Genomic DNA, 13,514 nt, shown 5'->3' on the forward strand with positions numbered 1-13,514 from the left:
TACAACTAGAGAGAGAAAACCCGCACGCCACTAGAGAGAAGACTGCACTGCAACTAGAGAGAAACCCAAGCAGATTGTGCACTGTGATGAAAAGATCCTGCATGCCACAACAAAGATCCTGAGTGCTGCAACTAAGACCTGATGCAGCAGAACCCCCCAAAAAATAAGGAAAATAAATAAATATTTTTTAAAAATACTATACTGCACAAAAACTTAAAATTGAAAACAAAAAGAAGAAAGTGACTAATGAACACACACAAGATCATAGACCAGAAAATGCAAGTGTATGAAACATGCCTGGAAAGAACACTATCATGAAAATGTCAGTACATGCTTCCTAGGTGTACTGATGCATTTAATTCAATGCCGATTTTTTTAAAGGTCCTTGTAATTTTCTTTTTTTATACTGGTTAGGGAAGTTGGTTCTAAAGTACAGATGAAAATATACCTGTAAGTATAGCCAGCTTCCAGAGGACTAAAACAATCCCGTATGATGGAGTCACCGGGAAATGCCCCGAGCCCTACGTTCCACAACCTGGGTGCCCCCGCTGCTAAGCCAGGATCCCTTCTCCTCAATTCTTCCCCACTTCCCACCCAACTAAGAGAGGAAGATTACACTGTGTGCTTCAATGGGAATCACTGGCTGAGTTCACCAGGAGCAGATTCTGAGATGAAAATGTGCAGGCGTGAAATTCATTCAGGAGTGCTCTTGGGATCAAAACCCGTGGGAGAGTGAAGGAAGCAGGACTGCGCAGAAGGAGACACTGGGCTACGATGAGTCACGGCAGAGGCCTCGGACAAACTTACCAGGAGCTGGAGCTACGATGGTGGCACAGAGCTGTCCCAAACTGGGGCCTTTATACCTCTACATCGACCAGTCAGAAGATGTGACTGCCCTGGGATGGGGGGACGTTCTTGGAGGAGCTGAACCTCTTCAGCTGAGAGTAATCCTGAGGGGATGCCTCAAGGTTATGGGGAGGGGGTCAGCTGTGAGTTACCCACCATCAACACTCCTACTCCTATCAGCTGGGAGACTGGGGGCTCCAGTCCTGAAATGGCGGTGGGGGTGGATCTCAGTAGCAGACCAGAGCATATACTATACTGAGGAGCAAAATTTGGGCCGTCTCAGCATCACCAAAATGTCTACAAGTAACAAATGCTGGAGAGCGTGTGGAGAAAAGGGAACCCTCCTACACTGTTCATGGTAATCTAAATTGGTGCAGCCACTATGGAAAAACAGTATGGAGGTTCCTCAAAAAACTAAAAATGGGGTTATCATAAAATTCTGCAATCCCACTCCTGGGCATATATCTGGAAAAGACAAAAACTCTAATTTGAAAAGATTCATGCACCCCAATGTTTATAACAGCACTATAAACATTGGGGTGCATGAATCTTTTTACAATAACCAAGACATGGAAGCAACCTAAATGTTCACCGACAGATGAATGGATAAAGACGATGTGGTATATATATATATATATATATATATTTTTTATATATATACACAGTGGAATATTACTTAACCATAAAAAAGAATGAAATGATGTCCTTTGCAGCAGCGTGGATGGACCTAGAGATTATCATATTAAGTGAAGTAAGTCACAGAAAGACGAATATTATATGATATCAATTATGTGTGGAATCTAAAATACAATTGAACTTATTTACAAAATGGATATAGACTCACAGGCAAAGAAAACAGAGTTACCAGAGGGGATGGGGGGGAGGGATAAATTAGCAGTTTGGGTTTAGCAGGTACAAACTACTACCTATAAAATAGATAAACAACAAGGACCTACTGTATAGCACAGGGAACTCTATTCAGTATCTTATAACCACCTATAATGGAAAAGAATCTGAAAATCTGAGATATATATCAATTTGGTATACACCTGAAACTAACACAACATTGTAAATCAGCTATAGTTGTGTTTTTAAAAATTGGGGCCATTTCACAAGGTTTTCCGGAGCCAACACTAAAATCCAAAGCAATGACTAAGATTTTGGGAATCTCAGTAGTACAGCAGGTGCATGGAGGTAAAGGTTTCAGCGAGGCAACCCTGAAGTACCAATCAAATTACCAGGCAACACTTTCTTTTTCTGTTTAACTACAAAATGTTGTCTTCATCGGCTGCACCCAATCCAAGCTTCTGTGGTCAGAGCTTTCAGAAGGAGCAAACACACTTTTCTTTAAATGAAAGCAAATGCCAGTTCAGATAGTTTTCTTGTAGCACTACCTTTTTATTGAGTGGCTGCCATGCTCTAGGCAACGTAAGAGATCTTTTTTTTTTGTTTTGTTTTTTTGTTTTTTTGTTTTTTGTGGTACGCGGGCCTCCCTCTGTTGTGGCCTCTCCCGTCGCGGAGCACAGGCTCCGGACGCGCAGACTCAGCGGCCACGGCTCACGGGCCCAGCCGCTCCGCGGCACGTGGGATCCTCCCAGACCGGGGCACGAACCCGCGTCCCCTGCATCGGCAGGCGGACTCTCAACCGCTGCGCCACCAGGGAAGCCCAAGAGATCTTTATAGAGATTTCTATCCTACGAAAGCCTCATGGTAACCCTGCAAGATTGGTTTTATTGTCCCTTTTCATAGCAGAGGGAAATGAACCTCAGGGAGCTGAAGGAATTTTCTAGAAGTGGTGGATCTGGACTCACAGTGTAAGTTCGTTCTTTTCTGAAGCACATGCCTTTTTCATTTGCAGCCTTTCTTTCACCTGGAGGTCCTCTAGATCTTCCAAGAACCACTTGTAACAACATTTTTAAATTTTTTTTCCCCCTGACTCCGACTCCCACCTTCGGCTTCCCAAGAAGGAAGAGAGAGAAAAACGATCTGTGAAATGTGAGCCCTCCTCCTTGCCTTCCCTAATGACAGGCTTGCTGACAGTTCACCATTCGGGAAAGAGTGTGGACTATTTTCCCCTGATCCGCCTCTGACCTGATGTAAAGTGTAGAATGATGGGTCCGAGAAGGAACAAGAAGAGGCCGTGGTGTGCAGTGCGTAAGAGTGAGCAGCGTGGTCCGACAGCCTTTGACTCAAATCCCTGTTCAGCCCAGTACCTTTTAGCACCACGACCTTGGGCAAGTTTCTCCGTACTTTTGAACCACAGTTTCCTTACCTATAACATTAGAATAATAATACTACCTTCACCCTAGAGTATTTATAAGGAGTAAATATTCCTATGAAACATGCATATCAGAGTGTCTGGAATATAGTATATACTCAGTAGTGGTTGCAAAGGCATACATACATCTTAAAGCTTTTGCTATAGAACATTTCAGACATTTACAGAAGAACAGTATAATAAACACCCATATATCCATCACCAAGCTTTGACAAATATCAACTCCTGACCATTCATGTTTCCTGTATATCCCAGCCCTGGATTATTTTGAAGCAAGTACTAGACATTGTATCATTTTAGCTGTAAATATTTTAGTATGCATATCTAAAACAGAAAGATGATTTTTTAAAAACATAACCACACTATCAAAGTACTATAAATCTTTAATTTTATCAAATATCCGCTCATTAGAGTTCAGATTTCAAGGATTATCTCATAATTTACTTACAGTTTAGTTTGTTTGAATCAGGATGGAAAAAAAAAAAATGTCCTGTAAGATGATCCCAGGTCATTTCATGCCTTTCCTGCCTCAGACTTTGAATCAGTCATTTCTCCAAGAATCCCTGGTTTCTTTGAGTAGAAACTGGTCCTGAAAACTATAATCTGATTCGTCTAATTAGCCCATCACAGGCATTCTTCTTTTCTGTTACGTCGCTTTTGATCTCAAGCATTTAACTTTTGGTTCTTTCTTAGGATTTCCATGTCTCTGCTACATGGCTCATCTGTTCCTACATTAGAGTCCACACATGTTCATCTTAGTTGTTTTAAACTCCTGGTTTAATAATACCAAGATTCCTGTGCGGACAAAACAATCTTGCCTGCCATTTCAGTAAACATGAATGTTGCCCATCAAGCCATCAGCATTGCAGCCCCCGGACAGTGGGCCCTGAGGGGAATTCAGAATAGAGGAAAGCAGGATACTGGCCCTAGATAGCTAAGATGCATATCAAAGGAATGGTTTCAGTGAGCCCAGACTCTTGCATCTTCCCAGACATAGAAGAGCACTACATCATTAACTTGAGATGTCTGGTTTTTGTGTGACTAGCAGTAACCTTTTGATGTTTGACAACATATTTGTTTTGTTTTGTTTTGTTTTCAACAAAAACTCCTATATCTCCTGGCTGCTCCACTACCTCTTTGGAACAGTTCCTCAGAACTGAGAGGCTGTCTCCCCAGCTAGAGTCCTCAGTAATTCCTCAAATGAAACAGAATTCTCAACTTTTAGGCTGTGCATTTTTGTTCAGTCGACACCTACCGTGTCTGGTTCTGATGCTTGCTCTGTCTCTTCAAATTATGTTTTTGGCTCTTTAGTACGCCTTGTAATTTTTCTTGTTAGCTGGACATGAACAAGAACTGCTGTAAAGAAGCCTTTAGTAATGAATGGGGTGATGGGGTGGGGGAGGAGAAGTATTCTATAGTCCTATGATTATATCTCAGTTCTAGTGAGCCTTTGCCTCTGGACTGTGAACCTCACAAGTGTTTTTCAGTTTTTTTCTCCCCACGTAGGTGGGACAGTAGGGTTCCAGTGGTCTGGAGGTGGTTATTTCCCTTTTCCTACATGAAAGGCTTAGCGCTGACTGTAGTTGTAGATTTCTCTTCCTCCAGGTTAGTTAGGCTCTGATAAAACCCCTGAAGGTTAGGCTCTGGTTCACTGGTTTCCCCTGAGGGCAGGCCTTGTTGAGAAGAACAAGATGCTCTGCTCTATTTCAAAATGGTTCCTTTGCCCCACCCCCTGCAGGAAGCAACAGGGGATTTTTCTTCCCGATATTTACTGTGAGAACCTGGTGGAGCTCTTAGAAGTGAAACTCACAAAAGTGTGGGGATGCCCCCCATGACTGGGTCCCTCTAGAGTTTTAACTCCACGCTGACCATCGAGCAATTCGTCAATCACCGTTCAGGGCTTCCTGCCCAGCCCTGCTGCCCATGGTGAGTCTCTGCTCTGCAAAGCCAGGACTCCCTGCATTTATTTGCCTGTCTGTTCTCCAGTCTTGGGGGCAGCAGTTTGCTCTGTGTCCTCAGAGCGATCTCTTAAGGATTTAAGAAGAGTTGCTTTTTCAGTCTGTTCAGCTTTTCACTTGTTCTTAGGATGGAGTAGTGACTTCCAAGTTCCTGACATGTAACTGGAATCTGGAAGTCAAATTTATCAATTGGATTCCATATTGCATCTGTATTTTGTTGTTGTTTTAAACTACAAAGAATTAACTTATTTTCCTGGTAATTGTGAAATCGCTGAGTAATAAGGAACCAAATATATTAGTCCAGTGACAAAGCTTGAAGTGAAAAGAGAAAATTGTTACAAATTAAGCTGTACTTGGAGTCCTAAGGCCTTATTACTCCCTTCTAATGCAATACATTAAAAATAATTCTGGGCTTCCCTGGTGGCGCAGTGGTTGAGAGTCCGCGTGCCGATGCAGGGGACACGGGTTCGTGCCCCGGTCCGGGAAGATCCCACGTGTCGCGGAGCGGCTGGGCCCGTGAGCCATGGCCGCTGAGCCTGCGCGTCCGGAGCCTGTGCTCCGCAACGGGAGAGGCCACAACGGTGAGAGGCCCGCGTACTGCAATAAATAATAATAATAATAATTCTGAGTTGCACTCAATATATTGGATATGCAGGTACAAATCCTATCATTTTTGATAAGAATTAATTTGCCTTAGTTAATTATTTCTAGCTGATAAATATGAGCAGAGGCAAAATTCTTTCTACTGATCTGTTTAGAATATTTTATTATTACATTAATCATTGAAAAAAACTGATTGCTACGAATGTGTTTACAGAGCAGATATGCCTCTGTATTTTGAGTTCAATTTAGAAAAGTTTTCCTCGCTCTCAGGTTTTGAAAGAATTTTTCTGTTTTCTTCTAATAGTTCATAGTTTAATATTTTAACAAATATCTGATGCATTTGGAATACTTCTTGGGTTGGTATGAGGAATGAATCCAATTTTAACACTTTTTCAAGTGATTATTCAGTTATTTCAATACTTCTCATTATAATGTCCATATGCTCTCCCCTGATATGGGATGTTGCCTTTATTATATACTAAATTTCCCTATGCAAATGAGCGTTTCTCTAGATTTTCTGATTTTCCCACTGGTCTTTCTATTTATGCACCAATACTCTAAGGGGCTGTACAATATTGTGTACTATCTGGCCTTCCCTGCTGTTCTTTTTCTAATTCTCATTCCTATAATTTCTTTTTCTTCTCTTTGCATTGACTGATTTGTCAAATACCAAGGGAAAGTGAGTTGAAGATGGTTTTAGTTTTAGTGAGAAAGTATTTCCCCATTAAGTAAGTTGCTGGCTTTCAGGATAAGTAGAGAAATAGATAAGAAAGTATGTGTCAATTCATATTTTACAGAATTTTTTACTGAGAATGGCTGTTGGTGAGTTCCGTTAATAATTATCCTCTTAATGAAATCCCCACTCTCTTTAGTTTTCTAGAGTAAATCCCCCTTGGTTATACCGTAACCCTTTTAAAAATGTTTCAGATTCTGTTTTTGCTAATACTTTACTAGGATTTTGTATTGATATTCATAAATGTGATTCATCTGTAGTTTTTTGGTAGAATCTTTGTCAGAGTTGCAGCTCAAAGTTACATTTACTTGGAAAGAATTTGAAGGTTTACCTTATTTCCCTATATTCTGGGATAATTTAAGTAAAACTGGGATTCTCTGATCGCTGCAGGTTTAATAGAATTCCCCTGTGAAGCCATCTGGGACTGACGATGTTTTGTGGGGAGCACTTCGACCACTTTCTCTGTCCATTCTTCCATGATCGCTGGTCTACTTCACCTTTATGTCTCTAATGGAGTCAATATTTATAAGCTCTATTTACCTACGATAGATGTACGTAATTTAAAATTTAGACATTAGCCAATGTATTTTCTCAGCCGATGCAGGATTATCATCTAAAATATCAAGCCAGATAACCATCAACCCACCCGAAACACTTTATGTTACTATAGATCGTAAGGGACCCACTACTGTTTCTAAATATTAGAGTATTTTTAGAATAAGAACATCAAATGTATCTTCCTTTTTCTGTGCAGTGTAAGAAAATCAGATTAATTTAGCTCTGTGTGGCATACACAAATTTCAGGACAGTTTTCACATGTCTCACCAAACGGTTGTTTTCCTTCCGGGTTGAGAGTCCCCGTAGTGGGGCTGTTTTGCTGGCTCCTCCATCCACACTTTCTTTCCGTTTGTGTCCAGATTGTTGGGCTTTTTTAAAAAAAAAAAATATTTATTCATTTATTTGTTTTATTTTTGGCTGCGTCGGGCCTTTGTTATGGCACGAGGGATCTTTGCTGCGGAGTGCGGGCTTCTCTCTAGTTGTGGAGAGCGCATGGGATCGGTAGTCGTGGCGCACAGGCTTAGTTGCCCCTCGGCATGTGGGATCTTAGTTCCCAGACCAGGGATCGAACCCGTGTCCCCTGCCTTGGAAGGCGGATTCTTAACCACTGGACAACCAGGGAAGTCCCTGATCGTGCTTTTTAATGAGCATTCTTGCATAGGATGGGATGCTAACTGCTTCCACCGGGATTCCTCACATTTGATACCCTAAACAAACTTGGACCTGTTCTACAACAAAATGTATATTATTTTGTTAAATGGAAAAAAGCAGTTTAAAAACAACCCAGATTTTAACAGGGCAAGCGCTGCTTTCATCACAGCAACACAAGAGCGGATGCGATGGGAACTAGAATGGTAAGTAGAAGATATCAGGGAGAGTATCCTACGTAAAATATAACTTCACCTGACTTAGAAAACTTGGAATGATTTATATATACAGGTGAGTAAGAAATAAGGAAGGGTTGGGAATGGTTTCAACTTTACCTAAATACATTTTTTCGTTCCTTTGTGAACCATAGCTGAGTTGCCTACAATCCGCAGCCTCTGATGTGGACACAGCTGATGTGGACACAGCCTCTGATGTGGACATGGCACAATCCCAGGACAAAGCTCTGAGGATCCTGCTTGTCGGGAAGACTGGAAGTGGGAAAAGTGCCACAGGAAACACCATCTTTGGGGGAAAAAGTGTTTGACTTTAGGATTTCTGCCGAAGCTGTTACCAAAACTTGTCAGAAAGCATCCCGGAAATGGAAGGGGAGAGACCTTCTCGGTGTTGACACCCCAGGGCTCTTCGACAACGAAGAGAGCCTGAGCACCTTGTGCAAGGAAATCAGACGCTGTGTCCTCGCCTCCTGCCCCGGGCCTCACGCCAGCGTCTTGGTCGTGCAGCTGGGCCGCTACACGAAGGAAGAGCAGAAAACCGCGGCGTTGATCAAGGCTGTGTTTGGGGAAGCTGCCATGAAGCACATGATCACCTTGTTCACTCGCGAAGATGAACTGGAGGACCACAGCTTAAGCGACTTTGTGCGGGGTGCAGATGTAAAGCTGCGAAGCATCCTCAAGGAGTGTGGAGACCGCTGCTGTACCTTCAGTAACAGGAGTACAGAGCAGGCTGAGAAGGAAGCTCAGGTGCGGGAGCTGGTGGAGCTGATAGAGGAGATGGTGCAGAACAACCAGGGGGCTCACTTTTCCGACGCCATATACAAGGACACAGAGGAAGAGCTGAGAAAGCGGAAGGAAGTCTTGAAGAAAATCTACGCTGATCAGTTAGAAATAGAAATCCAAAAAGTGGGAGAGGAGTGTGCTCAGGCATGCAAGAAGAGTATGCAGGAAAAAGAGAGAAAAATTAAATTACTAAAGATGGAATACGAAGAAAAACTAAGAAATGTTAGGGAGGAGGCCCCAAACAATATTTTTAGCCATAAACATGATGGAGATATGAATTTGCTTTTAAAAGTATTTCATTTGTTCAAGAAGTAACTATTTTTTTGCAATTTACTATGGTTAGTGAAGCATCTCTCCAGCTCACTCCCAAGCACTCTCCATGCCTGCCCCCCCTACAAACACCAACAAATTTAAGAAATTACAAAATTGCTAAGTTTGAGCCCTTGTTCACTGGGCATGGTCTTAAGACTCAAATGGAAGGAATTTGAAGGCCGAAACGCATCCCGTATTGAGTGTTGACACTACCTGTGAAGCACATTACACAGGCCCCTTGTGAGCATTTCGTAACTGTCAGTAAATTATCCAGTTACCCCAGCAGCGTTGTTCTCTGGTTTCTGAGAGATGAGTTGATAAATGTTTGTTGTTTCAAGCTACTAAGTTTTGGGGTAATTTGTTACACAGCAGTGGATAACTAGTACAAGATGTATGTTTGTTTATGCATATATACAAAATATATCTTTAAATACTGGCCACTGCAGTGGCCGCTGGAGAAAAGAACTTCAGATTCTGGGGATCAGGGTGAGAGGAAACTTACTTTTTACTATAGATCCTTTGATCTATTTCAGTATATTGTTCATTCAACAAATGAACAAATAATAACATTTGTAATATCCTCCAATAAACAATAATTCCAAAGGCCCATTTCAAAAAACAATTGCCCAAGTCTCCTATTTTTCTCCGCTTTCCTTTGCTAGGTGCCAACTTAAAATTCTCCTGCCTATAAATTCAAATAGCTCTGTGTCAGAAATGTTCCAGTTCCCCCTGCAGATCCACTCTCTTCCCTTTTCGGTCCTTCTTTGGCCCTGCCGGGGACCACATCAGTGGGCTCCATTGTTCTCTGTCTCTCTCTCGGGCCCCACCAGTGGGGCGGCCAGCAGAGGATCTGTGGGAGCTAGAGAACTAGATGAGGGAATTTGTCTCCTGGATCCCTCTCTGCCTGGTCCGATCTGAGCAGCGCCACCTCCAACCCAAGGTCCAGCCACAGGCATCAGGGGCTCTCAGATATGACCAGTACAATATACCTGTGTAGGAGTCTTGTCATGCCAAGCCTGCGGTGTGCCTGCAGTAAAACTTTTGACTGCTTTCTGGGATCACAGCTTGACCTGGGAATGAATTTTAGGTTTCAAAAATGCCCCAGTCTGCTGATTAGGGTCAATGGTAAAGCTGTAAGAGGTAGCCATAAAATAAACAGACTAATTCTCTTTTGACATCCCTCACTCTAAGGTGTGTGCTACCGGAAGAGTTCCAGATGTATTGTGAGAAGGGGAAAGAGGGTTAGATCGCGTGCCTTAGCTGAAAGGGGACAGATTTGAGTGTTGGTAATAATCTGACAAAACAAAACAAAACCTTGTTAAAATAAAGTAATTGTTGACTATGGATGCGTAGTCTCTGGTAGGGTTCTTAACACATTGGTCTTGTTTACAGTAGGTCTATATTCCTAAAACATTTTAAAGGAATCAAATATTTAAAGGATACAGTTTGGGAAATAGCAAGAAAGTATTTCTTCCCATGGGATTAATAATGCCATTGTTTTCTTTGTTACTTGAAATTCTATAGTTTATTTATTTATCTTTTTTTATTATCCATTCATCTATATTTTCAAATTTATTGGCATAAATTTATTCATGGAATTCTCTTAAAATTTTTAAAATCTCCTTTGAATATATAGTTACATTCTTTTTTTTAATGCTTAGTATTTTTATTGTGTTCACTCTCTTTTTTATTTTGATCTGTATTAGCAGAACTTTATTAGTCATTCTAAAGAATCAGCTTTAGTTTTTAAATTTTGATATGCTCATTTGTGCTCTTTTATATTTCAATAATTTCTGTTCCTTTCTTTATTATCTCCTTTCTTCTGTGTTCTTTGGTTTTACTCTGCTCTCCTTTTTAATTCTTTTGCTTTTATTTTCAAGTATACGTATTTAAGATTATGAATTTCCCTCTAAATACTGCTGTAGCTTAGTCCAAAAGTTTTGATTGTTTCATTGTTATTCAGTTCTCAATATAGTTTCATTCATTAGGGGAATTACAAACTACTCTGCTCTGATTTCTGATAAAACACGAATTCCCTGAATTCAGATGTATCTTTAAAATTTCAGTGAGAAGTTTATAAATTAGAAGAAGACCTAGATGTAGTTCAAGGACATACACAGTGTGGGAAGGGGTGGAGGCCCTGGTTTATTCACACAACACTGACTTGAACTTCACAGCTGTTCTAACTGGGGTGCTTTCCCTTCAGCCCCTCCTGCAGGGCCAGGGCAGGGTGATGTGCAGAAAGGAAGGGAAGGGGGATTCAAGTCTGAGATTCTCAGAGCCGCCAGCAGGGCCCTGCTCCCTGAAGAACCATCAGCTGCCTTTTCACCTCGCCCGCCCGTCCCCTGTAATATGGGCCAGCTTCCTGCTGTTCTCCTCCCCTAGCCCTTGAGTTCTGTTCCATGCATTCTGGGGCTTTACATGTATTGCTGCTTTATTTTATCCTGTATTTATGTCCTGTGGATGAGACTCATCCACTCCCCTAGACTGAGGTCTTCTTTTACAAACACCACTACACAGAGCTGAACACACAGAAGGTGCCTGGTGAAGAGCTGTATGAAGGAATGCGATAAAATGGGATGAAATGGAAAGGGGAGGGATGGGGTGGCATGGACAGAGCCAGTCCTGTCTCTGAGCAGAGGCATGGCTTTACACTGACTACTGCAGGAAGCACCTTGCTCATGAGGACTGTTTTGTGTTGACACCATGGCCTCAGTGTCCCTTATGAGATATAAACTTGCCGACAAAGAGTAGCCGCGGGCAAAAAATTGTAAGGTGAGAAATGCTGGTCTTGAGCGTGGATCCTGTTCTCTGGGCTGCCCCCACTGCACCCACGCCCCATCCCTCCCACCTGACAGTCTAACCAGGACCCCTTGCCTGCCACACAGTCCCCCGGGCCTCCTCTCCTCTCACGGCGCCAGGTCCCCAGGACTTCCTGAACTGAGGTTCAAATAATGTATTAAGGTCCGTTCCTGGCCTCAACATCCAAGTTGTTCTGATCAAAGCCTCAGGACCTCCAGACCAGGCTCCCTCTCTCTTCCAGAGCCATCTCTTTCTAGAAAGGCTACCTCAGGTGCCCTAACAATGGTTTCCACGCCCTCTCTCTTTGGGAACCAGGATACCAAAAGAGAGCTTGTGAGCTCTGGGTTTTCAGGGCTGAAGATTGGGAGATGAGGTGTTGCCATCAGGAACAGAAGTGCAGAAAGGAGGATGAAAAGATAAGCCAGATGTTCTAGAGAGTTCTCCCACGGCTGTTCCTGGTCCCAAACCAAGGTATGGGAGTTCTCATCACAGAGCCGTGGAACACATTCTACAATGTCCCATTCCATGATCAGTGGTATTCTATCTATTTCCTAAAAATTTCTTCTAATTTGGATTGCTTTCTCCAGGCTTTGGAATCCCCAAATTACCATGTTGCAGAAGATGGTGATGAAGGCAAATAATATCAACAGTGTCACCATCATCAGCTTTACCACTTTTCTAGTTATCCTTCTCCATGAAGCAATTTATATTTTTGAAAATTCGCTTATCTCCATTGTTTTTTTTGTTTTTTTTTTTTTTGCGGTACGCGGGCCTCTCACTGTTGTGGCCTCTCCCGTTGCGGAGCACAGGCTCCGGACGCGCAGGCCCAGCGGCCATGGCTCACGGGCCCAGCCGCTCCGCGGCACGTGGGATCTTCCCGGACCGGGGCACGAACCCGCGTCCCCTGCATCGGCAGGCGGGCTCTCAACCACTGCGCCACCAGGGAAGCCCCACAACCCTAATTTTAACCATGAACAAATGATGCTCAGAGGCCTTATGAGTCTGTCATCAGTGGCAGCCTGATGTCCACAGTCTTTATCTTCTGACCTCAACCCGTGTTCTTTTCACTCTACTTGTGTATTAACAGAAGGCACAAGTCCTGAGGTGACAATGGGAAAGTCCAACACTGAGGGGCCTCACGGGGAAAACCAGCAACGCTGAGCTGACGGAAAAGCCCTAAAGCCACTCACAGGCGTAATGAGTGCTGTGGTGACACGCAGTGAGCGAAGATCTAATGTATTAGTAGGAAGAGCGGAGACGATTTTAGGGAAAGGCTAGAAAAAAGCCCTTATATATCTTAATGCAGTAGAACAAGGGCTTTTGGAGTTAATACACTCCCCTTTGTTAACCCCAGTATAGTTCTCCAGGTAGGAATTCAAGTTCCTGTCATTGTGTGAGTGTGTCTCACTGGCAGCGGGTCACATTTACAGGAAAGGGGGCCTTGCAACCATCTCTAACCACCCTAGCTTAACAGTCTGCCTGCTCCCTGAAGTGTCCTCCCTCTCTTGGAAAAGGAAATCATGGCCCAGTGTCCAGAATAAATTAACCTCTGAAGCAAATTCCTCCACAGAGGTGCTAATCCTCAGAAACGATAAGACCTGAAAGCAGAAGAGGCTGGGAACAGGCTGGGGGCTGAGCACCACAGTAGGTGTGTGTGTGTGTGTGTGTGTGTCTGTGTCTGTGTGTGTGTCTGTGTGTGTGTGTGTGTCTGTGTGTGTGTGTGTGTCTGTGTGTGTGTGTGTGTCTGTGTGTGTGTGTGT

The 13,514-nt window shown here is 42.9% G+C and overlaps 1 protein-coding gene across 1 annotated transcript; it reads left to right on the top strand.

The window, feature by feature from the left end:
• Positions 1–8,063: 8,063 nt before the first annotated feature.
• Positions 8,064–8,955, top strand: LOC102974934 (GTPase IMAP family member 7-like). Its single transcript, XM_024127407.1, is given in 2 exon segments — positions 8,064–8,156; positions 8,158–8,955. Coding segments are annotated over 2 exon segments (891 nt in total).
• Positions 8,956–13,514: the final 4,559 nt, after the last annotated feature.

Source organism: Physeter macrocephalus, chromosome 5, assembly GCF_002837175.3.
Source record: "Physeter macrocephalus isolate SW-GA chromosome 5, ASM283717v5, whole genome shotgun sequence".
Lineage (NCBI taxonomy): Eukaryota > Metazoa > Chordata > Mammalia > Artiodactyla > Physeteridae > Physeter > Physeter macrocephalus.